Source organism: Protopterus annectens, chromosome 2.part1 (assembly GCF_019279795.1).
Source record: "Protopterus annectens isolate FY-2018-M chromosome 2.part1, PAN1.0, whole genome shotgun sequence".
NCBI lineage: Eukaryota > Metazoa > Chordata > Ceratodontiformes > Protopteridae > Protopterus > Protopterus annectens.
This window is the reverse complement of record NC_056729.1, coordinates 285415792-285433039: the sequence shown is the minus strand read 5'-3', so window position 1 is coordinate 285433039 and position 17248 is coordinate 285415792. Positions and strand designations below refer to the sequence as shown.

Genomic DNA, 17248 nt, shown 5'->3' with positions numbered 1-17248 from the left:
CTTTTCCCTGTGCTCCTGCAGCATATGCTACCAATAATTGCTCAGATTTTCTGAAAGCTTTGGTTTTGTCCAATTAGAAGCGTAACTGCCTGTGAATGTCCAAAAAATGCAGTAGTCTCTCCCCTTTATTCTGTGGTTTAGGATAAAAAGTTGGCAGGTGAATAGTTTGGTTTAGAGCCACACTGGATACCACCTTTGGCATAAACGTAGGGTTAGTTCTTAAAGACACCCGGTCCTGGTGGAAAATGAGGAAAGGTTCCACTGCCATTAGTGCCTGTAATTCTGAAAGTCTTCGTGCTGATGTTATTGCCAGGAGCAGAGCAGTTTTCCAAGAGATATATTTTAATTCTGCTGTGTTAGCTGGCTCAAAAGGAGGTAAAGTTAATTTTTCCAAAACAAGGTTGAGGTCCCAAGTTGGAGTAGGTACTCTACGGGGCAGTCTTAAGTTTTTAGCCAGTCTGAGGTAATGTTTTAACAGAGGATGAGAGAAAATTGGTGGATCTGTGTTGTCATGAGCAGAGATGGCAGAGGCGTAGATCTTGATGGATGAGAAGGAGAGGCCTTTGTCCAGCATCTCAGTCAAGTATTGTAGTATCTGAGGAATGTTTGGGACAAGAGAGTCAAGGCTGTGAGCCTGATTCCAGGCACAGAATCTCTTCCATTTATCCGAATAGGCTTTCCTGGTACTAGGCCTTCTGGCCTCCAGAATGACATCCATAATAGCTTTGGAGAGAGGCACTGCTTGCCTGACTAAGGAATCTTCCATGCAGCTAGGTTTAAGGTCTTTAGCTGGCTGTGTAGTATTTGATTGTTGTGCTGAGTCAGCAGATGTGGGATTTGAGGCAAAATCCAGGGTGGTTCTTGTGCTAAGCTCCTTAAGATTGGGTACCAGTGCTGGCGTGGCCAGTGTGGTGCAATCAGGATCATCTTTGGCTCTTCTTGCCTGGCTTTTATGAGTACCTTTGGCAGGAGAGGTAGTGGTGGGAAAGCGTATACTTGTAGGTTCTCCCAGCTGAATGAGAGGGCATCCACTTTCCATGCTTGTGGATGGTAACTCCTTGTGCAGAATTTGTGTAGCTGGCAGTTTATCGGGGATGCAAACAAATCTATGTCCGGGCTCCACCACTTCTGTGTTATCATTCTGAATATTTGTGGATTCAATTCCCATTTGTGGGGATCCATGATGTTTCTGCTTAAGTTGTCTGCCAGTGCGTTTTTCTCTCCTGGCAAGAATTGTGCTTGCAGATGAACTTGAAAGTTTATAGCTGTGTTCCACAAGGTCATGGCTTGTCTGCATAGGGGGTAGGAGTGAGTGCCCCCTTGCTTATGTACCACATAACTGTGGTGTTGTCTGTCTTTAGCAGTAGTTGTCCTGGATGCAGCAGGTCCTTGAAAGCTATAAGGGCATTTTGTACAGCTAGCATCTCTTTTTGATTGATGTGAAGATGCCTTTGTTCTGCGGGTCACGTGCCCTGAATACATTTGCCTGCCATGTGTGCTCCCCTGGGCGCAGTAGATAAGCCAAAGGGCAGTGCAGAGAATTGGTAGTGCATTGAACCAGCTATGAATCTGAGGTATCTTCTGCAGTTTTGTCTGACAGGGACATGCAGGTATGCCTCCTTGAGGTCCAAAGTCACGAGCCAAGCTTTCTTGCCCAGCATGGGAAGAAGCTGCTGTAGTGTCAACATTTTGAATTTCGGAACATCCAGGTAAGTGTTTAGAGATGAAAGATCAAGAATGGGCCTCAAGGCTTTCTCCTTTCTGGGTAACAGAAAGCGTCTTGAGTAAAATCCTTGTCCTTGCTCCTGTAATGGTACCTTTTGAATAGCTCTCATATCCATGAGTGCTGTAATTTGTTTTTGAGCCTCTGCCCATTGATTTGGTGGCACCTTTGGCATTCCTTTTAACCTTGGTAGAGTGTGAAAGTGGAACCTGTAACCTTTAAATACAATGTTGAGAACCAATTTGTCTTTGGTGATCATTTGCCAATTGTGGTAGAAGAGTGCCAGTTTTCCTCCCAAGGGGTCTGACAAGAGAGATTTGTTTGGCAGCTGTACTGGGAAGTCATTGGAGCTGCTTTTTATATGGTTGGGGCCTGTCTTCCTCTTCTTTCTAGCCTGATGCAACCCATTGTCGAGGCCTGTAAGGACCTTGTGTTTGACCTCTACCTCTTGGACATCTGTATCTTCCCCTTTGAGGTCTGTCTGTAATTGGAAAGGACCAATTCTTAGTTGGCCAGTTTTTGCTAAATCTAGGAGGCTGAACCTGTAAGAAATCCTTCACAGTTTGCATAGATTTTACCTTATCCTCCATTTTCTTTAATACCTCTTCTGCCTTAACTCCAAACAACACATCCTGCTGCAAAGGTGCATCCAATAATTTTGCTTTAACATGATCTGGTAACGTATGTTCTTTTAACCAAGCATGTCTTCTAATGACAGAGCCTGTAACTGCTGCTCTGCAGGAGGCCTCTAGAGAATCAAAACCACATTGCAAAGTATGCTTTCCCACTTGTTCAGCTGCATGCAATAAATCCTGCATTTCTTTAAAATTAGGAGGATCTGATTCTGGAAGCATTTTTTGTTTTAACTGAGACAGTAAAAATTGCTGATATTTTAGCATGTGAAACTGGCAATTTAAGGCTCTCAATGCTAAAGTTGCAGACGTATATACTTTCTTTCCCCATCTGTCTAATGCTCTGGAATCTCTGTCGGAGGGAACTGGATTCTTGGCTGATGAGGCCTTAACTCCTTTGGGGCCCTGAGAGATAGTTTCAGGGTCAGCTACAGGGCTTTTATACAGAAATTTGTGCGAGTCAGGGACTCTGTAGTATCTGTCAGGTTTAACAGGGGCTGGAGGTAAGGAATCAGGATTTAAGCTGGATTCAGTATACACATCATCCACAATATCTAACACTGGCGGAATAGCAAGGGGTCTGCGTTGAGGTAATAAAAGGAAGTCTCTGAGCCTTTTCTTGGATTCTGAGTAATCCTGGCCTTCCCAGTGGAAATGCTCGCTCATGGTATGTAGGGTTTCCCCAAAGGAGTAGTCCTCAGGCGGACAGGCTGATGGAATTGATTGCTCAGCATTAGAATCCTCATAAGGGGGTAAAGAATATCCTAGGTCTGAGGATGAATCAGGAGAGATGGACACCTGGTCATATGAGTCATAGTCTGCATCCTGTCTGGGCCTTTTATCAGGCGGGGAATGGGACCCCCTGATCAGAGTGATTAGGTCTTCAGCCATTTTGAGCATTTGTTTCTTAGGCATGGAGGCCTGTCCTGGAGAATGCTGTATTTGTTTCTTTGATTTTAAAGGAGGCTTAGACTTAGCTGAGGGTTTAATGCTTAACTGAGTAGGTCTGAAGACACCCTCTGAAGCTGTGAGTTGCTCAGCTACTCTGGATCCCTCTGAAAGGTTTGTCTCGGTAGGCTGAATAACTTGTGCGTCCGAAGGCCCAGCCATCTCCACGTGGAAGTCAGAGGTGGCCTGTGGTTCTACAGAAGCAGTCATCAGGGGCTGCAACGGTGTCTCGCTGAAAACCGGAGAACCGGCGACTGGCCTAGAAGAGGCTTCGTTGTCAATTTTGGGCCTCGGATGTCCATCCTTGTCTTTGCGTTTTTTGTGTATTCCGGTCGTCGGAAGTTCCGACGGCATGGTATAATTGAATTTTCTACCAAAATAATGTCGGGCAAAATCAAACCGACGTTTAATAGTGCGCTTGTTAAACCTAGCACAAAACCGACAACCAGTGACGTTGTGGTCTGGGCCTAGGCATGGGATACAATAGGAATGGAAATCCTTATGAGGTATTTGCTTCCCACAAGAAATACAGTCATTAACTTTTACTGACATCGGTCTGAGGCAAGAAAAAGTTTCCCCAACGGGGTACTTAGCTTTGTAGAAGACTTCGGTTCCAGATTCGGAATGAAAATCTCAGGAGACAGCCGACTGGCACTTGCGAACTGCTTTTGCTTCGGGCACCGCGCGGCAAGAAAAACTGAAGAAAATGGCGTCGGCTGCATCTTGTATACCCCTGTCGCATGTCGCACTGACGTCAGGGAGGAGGCGACAGCAACCGACGCCGGACCAAGACTTTGGAACTCAGGCTGACTGGGGAACCGCCTGATGGCAGGATAACCCAAGTGTAATGACTGCAGCAGTGTAACACGATGAACATGCGAAATTGGCTATGCTTAAAATGACCCACAAGAGTGAACCCTATGATAATTATGCACATTTTGTGCAGTGTCTTTTACATGAGGAGTGCACTGTGGGAGCGGTCATGTTACTAAAAAAAGCAATCAAGATGGCAGTAAAAACTTATCAATAGCAAAGCATAATGTAGAATGCCATCTGGAAAAATTTTCTATGCAGACTTAAAAAGAGCTAGGACATTAAATATATTTTAAATACAAGAGTGGAAAGAGTGAAAGGATCAAGAGTAAGGCCTTGGCCACATGGGGCCCCTTTTCAGGGAATACCTAGGAGCACTGCCTAGGTAACTTGTTCAGAGTCAAAAAGGCAAACAGGGTCTGTGACAGTCCTTGACTACAGGAAGAAAGTCTATTAAATGCTCACAACCTTAATCCTTTGCGCCAGCTGCCAAACTTGTATGATGTTTTCCCACAGCTCAGTAATTTCAAGGGCAAAACAGTAGTGTGAGTTTGGTATATAAACATGAAGGTTATGTACTTAACCATAATGATAGATCTGTGTTGTCTGCTTCTGTTCTTCCTCAGCAGACAGTTCTTTGATTCAGACTTGGGCCACTACAGACTTTAGGATCCACAGTTTGGTCTCCTCCCCTTACCCCAAATCCTCTACAATTCCCAACCTTACCGCATATCGAATTTGTCTGCAATCCCATGACACAGCAAAACACAACTTTTCAAAACCTAGTACTGCTCTGGAGCTAAAAGAGCAGTAGGATATTGCTCTCAGTGAGCAGACCATACTGCCATATAAGAAACCAATTGAATTATCTTCTACACAATGGAAGAGAGGAAGGAGGGTAAAGAAGTTGAGGAAGGACGGATGCACTCAACTCAGATCTATTATGATAAACATGTAACTTTTGTACCTGATGTTCTCTTCAGTTTGTTCCTCAATGGCACAGTCCCCCAACTAAATAGCTCTCAGGCTGGTCTCATGAAAGGATATTCCACATGACAGATGAGACAAAAGCTGTCCTATTGCTGGACAATAAGTCCAGCTTAAAATGAGAAATAAACGAGTGAACAGCAGACCAAGTGGTAGCTGCACAAATATCAATTGGAGCCATAGAAAAAAAGTCTGAGGAATTTGAGAGAGACCTAGTTGAATGAGCTTTGACTGGTCTAGGCAATGTCAAGCCTTTTTCATTATAAGCATTAGAGATACAGTCGGATAACCATCTAGATGAGGATACTTTTGAAACTCCTTGGCCAATCTCAGCTTTAGAAAAGGAGAGAGACAGCAGATTGTTCTTCTTGCAGGATCTGGTATGATGGACGCAGAAATGAAGCTGGCTACATACATCCAAGCAAGTGAATCATATATTCTCCTCTACTGGAAAAATTAAAAAGAAATTAGGAAAACAAATTGGCAGACTGACGCATTAATTCAGTGAGATCTCAGCAGCTACCTTAGGGACAAAATACAGATTTATTTGTAGGGATACCCTATCCTTGTGGAAACTGATATAAACAGGTTTGCAGGACAAGGCTTGTAGTTCAGATACTCTCTGTGCTGAAACTACTGCCACTAGAAAAAAATGTTTTCCATGTCAAAATTCTGATGTCCACCCAAACAGCACGTTCAAAAGGTGGTGGGGTTAAGGCTTTAAGCAAAATGGTCACATCCCAAGGAAAGTCCCCTACTGGGGAGGTCTAGAAATGAAGGCACCCCTCAAGAAAGCTTTGGCTAATCTAAGAAGCTAAGATAGCTTGATTTTCACCAACATGAAAATTTTAAATAGCTGCTAACTGGACCTTAATCATATAACTGGCTCCGGCATAGAAGCCACAGGGACAGGGGCTTCTTTTGGGAGGCCAAACAGAAAATATTTTCCACTAATGTTTGTAAATTTTCCTGGTACATAGCCAAGGAGAAGATACAAGACTGTAGATTACTGGGGAAGACCGACTGGACAGACTAGCCATCACTGGAAGTGTTGAAACAAAGCAGTTAACATCAGTGCCTAAATGTCTGGGTCAGGCATTCCAGATGTACAAGACAGGCCTGGATTAGAATCTAGTACACAGGGAGGATGCACCATATGGGGTTAGAGTAAGTGAAATTATACTTGAGGACAGAAAAGGACAATGTAGATGAGAGAGATCTTCCTCTTCAATGCTTTCTGCAGGAACTTTGGAATCAGCAGAGAAGGCGTAAAGACAAAGAAGACTGGAGGGGGGCAAATGTGCATCAGGGCATCAACTTGGTGACTCCCCATTCAGGGGGATTTAGGGCAAAGAACCTGATGCACTTGGTGTAGTGGGGAGAGGCGGAAAGATCGCAGCATGGTCCGCCTCACTGAATAAAAAAATATTTTCTGTCACTGTCAGGTTTGGGGACAAATCGTGAAGTAGAAGGACAGTTCTGCTCAGTCTGTCTGCCAGAATACTAGTTTTCCTTAGTATATTCATAGCTACCAGAAAGCAATCGGAAAATGTTGCCCACTGCCACACACTCATCTCTTCTCACCACAACAGGCAAGAACGTATTTCCCCTTGATTGTTCAAGTACCAGAGTGACATGTTGTCCATTTAGACAGAAGCCATCCCTAGAGGAAGGATTTCCTGGAAGGCCTGCAACTCCAGGACACCTACCCTCATCTCTACAACACTGATGTGAAGACTGGCCTCAGAAGCGACCATGTGCCTTGCGTTGTCTCTCTCAAGTATTGCCCCCACCCACCCTAGCTGGGAAGCATCTGTGGTCACTGTGGCTTGGGAGGATGGGAAAAAAACAGACAGCCTTGAAATGTCTTGGGAGACTAAATCCACCACCTTATATGCAAATGTTTGTTAAACGAAACCAAAAACTCAAGGGTTGGTAACTGATGGACCACCGTACTTGCAAATGTCCACTGTTGAAACGTCATGAAATATCTGACTATAGGGACAAGGGTGATGTATGCCACCATCATCTGGTTGGTGGCATTTCACAGGCTAGAACATTTAGTGCCTGGCTGCACAGTGTGGACAATCTGTTCTCTGACAGTCTTTCTATCTGAGTAGTGGCATCTAGGTGGGCACCTATTAATGCCAATGTCTGTACTAGGAAAAACAGATTTGTCTAGATAACTGTCATGCCAAATTGTGAACAAAGATGGAGTAGATAATTGCTGGTCCGACTGAGAAGACACCTGATATGAGCCTTAATGAGACTGTCGTCTAGGTAGGGGAACACTCAGAACTGTTGCAGTCTGAGGTGAGTTGTGACCACTGCTATACAATTAATGAACATTTGGGAGGAGGAGGGGCTGTGGTGAGAACAAAAGGCAGGACTCTGAACTGAAAGTGACCAACTTCCAGCCAGAAATGGAGAAACTTTCTCGATCACCTATCCATCACAATGTAGTATGCATCCTGAAGGTCTAACAGTCACATTCAGTTATCCTTTCTCTCAGGAAGGATGGACTGTACGATGACCATCCAGAACCGTGTGTACCTGACATACTGACTGAGGTCCAAAATTGGCCCGAGGTTCCCATTCTTTTTTGCCAACAAAAAAGAATCTTGAGTAACTTCTGGATCTGTGTTGTTCTGTGGGTCCTCGAGGATGACTCACTTGTCTAGCTTTTTAATTTGTATACTGGTTGTTTTTCTTTGGGGGAGGGGGGGTTGTCGGGAAGTTTCTTTGGTGATGGAGTGGAGTAAAGAAAGGGAACGAAACAGCCTCTGGTTAAAATCCTCCACACGGACATTTTCCATGATGGATGTCTAGGCTTCTTGGTGCAGAGATAAGAGCCAGCCCTCCTTCCCCCTAGACTACCTCCAGAGCACTGCAGTAGGGCAACCATTCAAGAGCACTGATAAGGCCTTTCACAGAAGGGACCTCTGAAGCCTTGATCCTGTGGACCTCCTCTGCCGTGTGAGCGATGTCTGTTAGAATTTCCCCCCTCTCCCCTGGGGGGGGGGGGTTGTCTATCTTCAGGAGTGGCCTGAGAGAATCCTTGAGACTTCCAAAACCACAGTATTCTATATCTCCCAAATGGACCTCTGGGAGGTAGAAAAATGTTTCCTTATGGCAAAAAGGGTTTCCCAGTCTTGCTTACTTCCAGAGAATGACCTTGACTTTTGGTCCAAAGAAAGTTGAACCATCCAAGGGGCAATTACAAAGGACAACTTGAAAGGCTCCATAAAGTCACGGAAACACATCTAAGCATGTCTTATGGCAGTGCCTGTGCCTTTAGCTGCAAGCTCTCAAACTGCCTTAAGTCACAATGGAGATCAGCAGCACTAAGGTGTTTGAAAGGGACTGCAGGGTGGCCAGCTGCCAGTTTTCTTGTCCTTCACAGACGTGTACCCTGAGAGAGATTTGCAGAGCTCCTTGGTCACATACATATATACATACACACAATCCACGCACACACACATATATATACATGTGTGTGCATACATAAATGAACAAAAATCATATTCTACAACTTAGCTGAGGTAAACCTGAACGGAGGAATCACGCTTGTTCTCAATGAGTGGCAAAAAAGACCAGAGGTAATGGTGGGGACAGAAGATTTGTGGGTAAGGAGAGAAACCTGAGTTTGGATCCTACGCTTGTGTGCCTAGCAGCCAGTACCTCTCCTCTCATCCCCCAAAACCCCCCCTCACTTTCACCTTTTCCTGCCCTCATTTTCTTTCTTTTTTCCTTCCCTTGTCCTATTTGTATTTTCCCCGTTCTCCCTCTCTTTTTCCTACACCAGCCACTAGGTGGCGCTCTACTCACTCTCTTTCTTCTTTGCTTCTTCCTATTCCCCTGATTAGCCCTCCTTAGTCTGCTCTGCTAAATTGGTTTTCCATCCCTCCACCTCTATTTTCTTCCTTACTGTCTGCCTATTCTCCTTGCCAACTGTGCTGATATCTCTCCAGTAACCTGCCCTACTCTCCTCTATTACACCTCACCCATTTCCTCCTCAACTCCTTCAGTATTTTTTTTTCTGTCCTAATCCTCCTTACCTTTCTCCTATCCCCTCTGGTATCTGGTTCCTATCTTACCCCTTCCTTATTGACACTCGCTGCTCCTATATACTCACCTGCTTTTCTGATTGTCTCCTGGCTACACCTTCAGTTGTTTCTACCTGCTCCGTTCGCCCTGCGGGCTCACTCCGCTCCCCTCCCTACCCCCAATTCCCACCCACCCCCAGGGGTCCTACACTTATAGCTCTATAGCCACACCCCTAGCCCTCCGATCCTATTACTCTCCTTCCCGCCAAATTGTTCCCCAGCCTTAGTACATCCCTTCCTTCTCTATCTCTGCCCTAAGACCATACATCTTCTATTACCTTTCACTATTACCTAGACTTCTCTCCTTACACTTTCTCTTTCCTCTCCTGCCTTTCTTTCTCTTTTCCCATTAAAATCCTTTCTTATCTACCAACTGCTTTAAACAACGGACTACCCCCTCTATTGCTTACTACATTCTTTTCTCTCCTCTTTACACTTTCCCCTCTACTTCCTCACCTCTCTGATTACTAAATGATGCCTCCCTACATACTAACTATGCCTTTACTCTCTATCATAATCATAACCACCCTTCTTTCAACATACCATCTCACCTTTCTTGAAATTTCACTGGATAACTCTCTTATCTCCATACATAAACACACCTCTACTAGACTCACATTCACAACCTACCCTAATGTTAATTCCACCCCTAGCTATCATCTATCTAAATTCCATATGCAACATCACCTTACCTACCCCCTACTATCTTGCAAAAAAACAAAATCCCTAACAATTCTAAATAAGAACTACTTAACAAAATTAATTAATCCTACCCTACTAGATGGAGACATCCACCCCAACCCTGGCCCTACCTCACCACCTCCCCAAAACTGCTTACCTAACCCCAACAATAACTTCCTTATAGGACACCTTAACATCCAAAGCATAAATAACAAAATACCCTTCATCCATGCCCTCTTAGATATCCACTCATTTGACATCCTTTGCCTCTCTGAAACCTGGCTTACCCCAGGCACAAAAGACTCAGAGATTGTACCCCAGGGTTATAACATAATAAGACATGACCGCTTAAAACGCAAGGGTGGAGGAGTAGCAATACTCTTCAAAAATCAACTTAACATATCTATTCAACCAGAATGCCCAAACCTAAATAGCAAAACAAAAACCATCATAATTAAACTCCAACTTAACACCAAAAAATCTATTTACATTATTTGTTTGTATCTTCCCCCAGGTAATAACATTCCAATACTAGAAGACTTTTTAAGCTGGGTTTCTACCAACTACCCCCAAGAAACCATAATTCTTGGCGACGTTAACATAGACTGGAACACTATAAATACAGTCAATCCCACCTCCCATATTAACCTACATGGGTTCTCACAAACTATTACCTCAACTACAAGAGTCAATAAGCCCAGTAAGAAAGAGAGTATATTAGACTGGATACTAACTAATAAAGATAAGACACATTATAAGGTAGGTATTATGCCTGATGACATCAGCGACCACTGCCTAACCTACATTACTAGACAAAAATCAGAATTTGTTAACCTCCCAAATACAAGGCTAATTCGATCGGTCAAGCACTTTAACATAGACCTTTTTAAAGCCGAACTGAGAGCTTGTAAATGGAATTGCTTAAAATCACTCCCCCTGGAGGAAGCAGTATTATTCTTTAATTCTACATTCCTATCTATACTTGATTCTCACGCACCAGAACGCTCTATTAGAGTAAAGACCAAATCTGCCCCATGGCTGACCACCAACACAAAAAAACTCATGCTTGCTAGAAACAAAGCATGGACAATTTGGAGATGCAATAAACAAAACCCTGACTTAGTTAATTTCCGCCAGCTTCAGAATTTAGCAAAAAAATCAATAATCTCTGACAAGAAAAACTTCTACTGTAACCTCCAGGAAACTCATATTAACAACCCTAAACAGTTCTGGTCATCAGTAAATAGACTTCTTTCCCCAGGAACTGCTAAAACTCCTTCCCCACTAAATGCTGACCCAGAAACCCTCTCCAGACTGCTAATGCTTTCAACTCTTTTTTACTTTGAAACTATTCAAACCCTAGCCAAACAAATGAACACTAACAACTCTCATATACCACCTAACATAACTACCTCTTCCTTCAATTTCTCTCTAAAACCTATATCTACCTCATTCATCTTCAAACTCATTCACAAACTGAAACCCTGTACCCTTCTGCTGACAAGCTCCTTCTCTTTTCCTTCAGAAAGCTGCTAAAGAAATTGCTTATCCTATATCCTTACTTATCAACAGAACTATCCAAGAAGGAACCATCCCTGATATATGGAAAGTCTCCTATATTATACCACTACATAAAGGTGGAAACTCCCTTGACCTTTCCAACTTTAGACCAATTGCCCTTCTTTCACCCCTTGCAAAAATAATGGAAAAATGTATTCACCAGCAACTGGTACACCACCTCTCTCTCCACAACATAACAGCAAACTGCCAGCATGGTTTCAGACCCCATCATAGTACCACTACTGCCCTTCTTTCCTTTGTAGATACTATCAACAAAAATCGAAACAACCATTCTCTCTCCTCCGCTCTTTTCATTGATCTCTCAAAAGCGTTCGACATGGTTAACCACTCTCTCTTAATCAATATTCTTGAATCTCTTCCTTGTGATAAACTAGCCACTAATTGGTTTAAATCTTATCTTAACAACAGACAACAAGCAGTAATTTGGGAAAACCACATCTCATCTCTCTTGCCCATTTCCATCGGAGTTCCCCAGAGCTCCATTCTAGGTCCACTTCTGTTCTCCCTCTTTATAAACGATCTTCAGACTGCTATCCCACAAGCTACCTGCATACAATATGCAGATGATTCTACCCTTATCTGCTCCGCACCTTCTTCTACTGAACTGACCTCCTTGACACAAAATACCTTTAACAAAGTAGAAACTTGGTTTTCTAAACGGTTTCTCCTACTAAATGCAAAAAAAACTAAACTCCTCCCCTTCTCCCCCACCACTCGGTCCCCCCCTTTAAACTTTACCATTTCTTCTAATAATGGCACTATCATCTCACCTGATCCAACTACTAAACTTCTAGGAATAACCATTGACAATCATCTTTCCTTCGATCAGCACATTAACAACACCATCAAGGTTGTTAACAGAAAAATTGGATCCCTATATCGTATCAAACCTTTTCTAACCCCAGCAACAAGAACCAAAATTGCACAATCCCATCTCCTATCTACTCTCCTATATGCTTCCCCCATTTATACTAACCTCAAGAAAAACAGTCTTAACAAACTTGCAACTTGCTATAATAACATAGCTCGTTTCGCCACTAGTAACCCCTTTAGGACCCACCACTGTATAAATTTAAAACAACTTGGCTGGCTCGAATTTCAAAACTACCTAAAAATTCCTCAACTCACTATAGCCCACAACATATTACACCTACCTGACAACACCCCTATACTCTCTCAACTTCTAATCCCGTATAACAATCTGAACTCGCTTTGCTCCTCTAGTAAACTCATGACTACATCAATAAAGGCAAACAACACAGCAGGTTGTTCTCTTTTCACTAACACTATAGGTAGAAGCTGGAATCTCTTACCTTGTGACATAACTTTGACCACATCCCTACCACAATTCAAACAGAAAATTAAACTGTACTACCTCAATCATTGGCTTTGTTCCTGCAGTACACCAGACTAACCTTTTCTTTCTTATACTATATCTCTCCTTCACTCTTCCCATCACTACCTGTCTGATTTCTTCTCCTTTTACTGTACTAATCGAACTATGTACATTTTATGTAAATTTGCTAATATGGCATGAACTGCTTATTGGAAACGTGCTTCTCTTTGAAAGTATCTTGCATTCTGTGTGTTGTTATGATTTCTAATTTTTTATTTCTAAACACTTGTGATTTTTTTGTAATGTACTTAGTATTTAGTGGAGTTTTTCTCCTCGGGCCTCTGCTGAAAATGGACATGTATCCAGCCAGACTAGCCCGGTCAACAAATGTAAAATAAAGTCTAGAGTGGCCGAAGCTGGATTCTAGGTCTGATCTTAATACCCATCCACTGAGGAACAGACAGAATAGACATCATTAGATCCAAAAGTTGGGTTCGTTAACCCAAACATCTTGCTGAAGTTAACTTACAAGGTCTCCTGAATATATATGGTGTAAAAGATTGTCTGCAGACAGTATTGGTTTCAGAACAGGTGAAGTCTATTGTAATATTACTTAAATAAAGGGAAGTGCATATACACATTCATGGACTGATGCTCTGGGTAAAGCAGAGGAGTGACTGCTGGTAAAATGACTGCATTTTAAAAGTGAATAAGACTAGTGGTGTTTGACAAAATAAGGAAGAAGCAAAGCAGTAGCTGACAAAACCAGTTTTTCCTAATCAGCAAATCAGGCAGGAGTTACTAGCCTCATTTAAGAGGCAGGACTGATTACCCTCATCTAAGTAAACAAACTGAAGTAGCTGACTTGCCTGTAAATTAAAAGACTTTACTGCAACAGTTTAAAGGAAAACAAACTCAAACAGTACTGCAAAACAACTGAAGATACTTACAGACTAATTCCAGATTTTAAGGAAACTATCCCACGATCCTGTTGCTACAGCCATGCCATCATCTGTTACACCAAGACAACTTACACGGTTGTCATGGCCTGCAAGAACACCTAGAATTTAAAAGAACAGATCTTTAAAAATCAGTGAATTAAAAAATAAGAGCAGTCTGCATTTAGTAGCTAGGCTTCAATAGTTTTCATTAAGGAAATCTCAGTGAATCTTAAACAGGAAAACAAAATGCTTTTCACACCTAGATCTCTTAACAACCAATAAACCCTTTAATATTACCTCAACCACCACCATAGAAACTGTTAAATATCAAACTACCAGAAGTCATAAGATAATGTAAAATTTGATCTGCATATCACCCAGGCCATCAAGAGAACGCACCAAAAACTGGGCTTCCTCTATCAAAACAAACCCAACCTCAAAGGCTCAAGAAAATCCTTAGCAAAATCCCATCACCCATATTAAACATTCAGGCCACCCTACTAAATACATTTGAGACATACTTTAACAAAATAGCCAAATTTGCAGCTAATGCATCTTACTTCATACACCACTGCTTACCACTAAAGCTCAACTGGCCGAACCTACCTAATCACCTTGTATTCACTCAACTTCAAATTGCTACACAAATCACACATGCCATTCTCTATAAAACATTCTCATAGGTTGTTACTAGGCTATCGACCAACTAGGGGCCTTAAATGCTTAGCTGTGTACACTAAACCATTTGGTTCCCAAGTGCCATGGGGCTTGTTAGTAAAGCAGGTAAGCTAAAGATATGTTATTAAAAAGGGGGAGGTGATAGAATAATACTTTTCCTATTGATTGCCTCTGTACATAAGATACATGGGGGGACAGACCTGGGGTAAATTTACAACTTCCCATCCAATTGTCAAAGTTTTGTTTGAACAGGGTTAGGGATGAACTCTTTTACATGGATGAGTAGCCAATTCCATAGTGTGGGGAACCTTTGGGGGACTTACCTCTCTCTCTAGCATGTTCTGTTTATGTCACAAGCAAAGTTCAGATCCCAGGATATAGTATTTCTGATGCTGTTTTAAACATGTGCAACAGATCCATTAAAGCTGGGTCTGAGGAAGCCATGTAAGGCAGGCAAAGATCCATAGAAGACTCATTACAGAGAGCCCTTGGCAATCAGTGAAGGACACAATACTCATGGCCTGAATTCTCCTGGCGAGAAACCTTTATGGCATTCCAACTGTTACAAGTTTCTGGCTAGGAACATGCCCAAGGGGCAACTGTATTCAATAACAGGTCTGATAAGGGCCAAGTACAGGGGTGCTATAACTTCCTTAAGGCCGAGATACCATACCCTTGTCTATAAGTTTGGTGGATTTTCTTATTACCTCAGCTACATGTTGGTCAAAGGGGAGAATGCTGTCTCTATGTTACCAGATCCCTTACTGCTGGTTCGACTCTTAGGGATGTTTTATCAATAGAGTAATTAACTTGGGTTGATATTTTTCCAAAGGGCATTATAATGCATTTTTTGCCACTGAATTTTATGCCATGTCTTTGGCACCAGTCATTTGTCTGTGTAAGACTCACCTTCAAGATGTTTGTTTCTGTGGGGAATCTACAAAAGACTTCAATTTACAGTTCTCTGCAAACTTGGTGAGCCACGGGCTTTTAACGTTAGTCCCGACTTCCAAGATGTAGATGCCAAACAGCACAGAACCCTGGAGTACTACACTGGTGGGTGGTCTCACTAATCCTGATTAACCTCAGCTTTGGCCGGCTAAGAACTTGCTGTATTCAACTGGACGTATAAGAGAATTTAAGTACCTTTATCTGCACTTTTTTTTTTTCAAAAAAATACAGTATTTAAATTGATTTTAACTGTGTGTTGCAGGAATATTAACTGAAATGGAAGTTTTGACTCTGCTCTTCAGTTAGTCCCACCCACCGTCCCTGTTTTTGCTTTGGTGTTAATCTTAGTGGCCTTGAAACTACCCGCCCCTCTTGTAAATTTGTGTTTGTATACTCCTTCTGGGCCCATCTCATTTGCTCACTCAAATGAGTGCAGTGAGATCATATTCTGATTTCAGGCACTCCTACTGTGTACAAAGAGAGCATCTGGGAAACAGAAAAAAAATTAAGCTTGTTTCCTGCCTTTCCTGTTAAGTGGTATAGACTATTTGTAGGCTTCTGAGCCCCCAAGCCCTTCTGTGTTGGAGGGAAGCCTTCTAGCTTAGTTTTTATTTCTTATAACTAGCCAGTTTTCTAGTTTCAGCACTCAAATCTGTTTCTTTGATCTCAGCACTTGTTCAGAAAAAAAAAATTCATCTGCTTTTACTGTACTTGTGTTTCTACCTACTTTATTTTACTTTTGCATCATCTTAAAAGTACTCAATTGTTTTTATTACTGCTTGGTGTAACTCATTCTAAGCCTTTTGGTTTAAACACTTGGGCTTCGGACCAGTTGTTTTGCACTGAGAGGGTTTGTGGTCTGCACTGTAGTGGCAGAACAGGTAGCTTACATCCTTCTAGGTTGGGAACTGCTGATTGAGGGCTCAGTGTCTGTTATTCTAAAAGTGTATTAATTCTGGTTTAAGCACTATGGCTTTCAGGCCAGTTATTTTACATTAAGAGGGTTCGTGGTCTGCACTCTTGTGGGAGGAGAGGCTGGACTCTGCCCTTCTGAGCTGGGAATTTCTGGTTAAAGGCTTATAGTGCATGCATATCTGAACTACTTCTTACTGAAGTTGGTGCGCCTTGTTTGCTGTGGCATAGACTGGATTTGGGCCTGCTGGATCTAGTTTTGTTTGTGTAACTTGAGCACTAATCCAGGCATTCTCTAAAGTATTCAATTGTATTTATTACTGCTTGGTAGTAACTTGATTAAAGTGTAGCTATCATTATACGTCTTTTGGATTAAGCACTTGGGCTTCAGACCAGTTGTTTTACATTAGGAAGGTTTGTGGCATGCACTGTGATGGCAGGACAGGTAGCTTTCATCCTTCTAAGTTGGGAACTGCTGACTGAGAGCCCAGTGTCTGTTATTCTTAAAGTGTATTAGTTCTGGTTTAAGCACTTGGGCTTCAGGCCAGTTATTTTACATTAAGAAGGTTCGTGGTCTGCACTCTTGTGGGAGAAGAGGCTGGACTCTGCCCTTCTGAGCTGGGAATTTCTGGTCAAAGGTTTATAGTGCCTGAATATTTGAACTGTATCTTACTGAAATTGGTACACCTTGTTTGCTGTAGCATAGACTAGATCCAGGCCTGCTGAAACTAGGTTTGTTTATATGCTTGTTGTTTGTTTGCTTGTTATTTCCCTGGAACGCTAATTCCACCTAATACGCGGCTTCTCAGCACTTTTGTGGATGACTAGTGATATCTGCATTGCTTACTGTACTTATTTCCTTGTTTCACTTGAAAGAAAGTTACTGTTTGTCGTTTTTGCATTTAAGTTACCTGTAACACATTGCACTTAAGTTACCTGGCACTTGCTCGCTAAAGCAA

The 17248-nt window shown here is 42.4% G+C and overlaps 1 protein-coding gene across 3 annotated transcripts in view; it reads right to left on the bottom strand.

The window, feature by feature from the left end:
- The window catches only part of GNB1 (G protein subunit beta 1), a 1803552-nt gene that overhangs the window by 43816 nt on the left and 1742488 nt on the right, over positions 1 to 17248 (bottom strand). For all 3 annotated transcript variants that reach the window (XM_044062129.1, XM_044062128.1, XM_044062130.1), the window contains one exon: positions 13758 to 13867. In XM_044062129.1, coding sequence (XP_043918064.1) covers positions 13761 to 13867 — 107 coding nt within the window. In that variant the 3' untranslated portion in view covers positions 13758 to 13760. The remainder of the gene's footprint in view (positions 1 to 13757; positions 13868 to 17248) is intronic.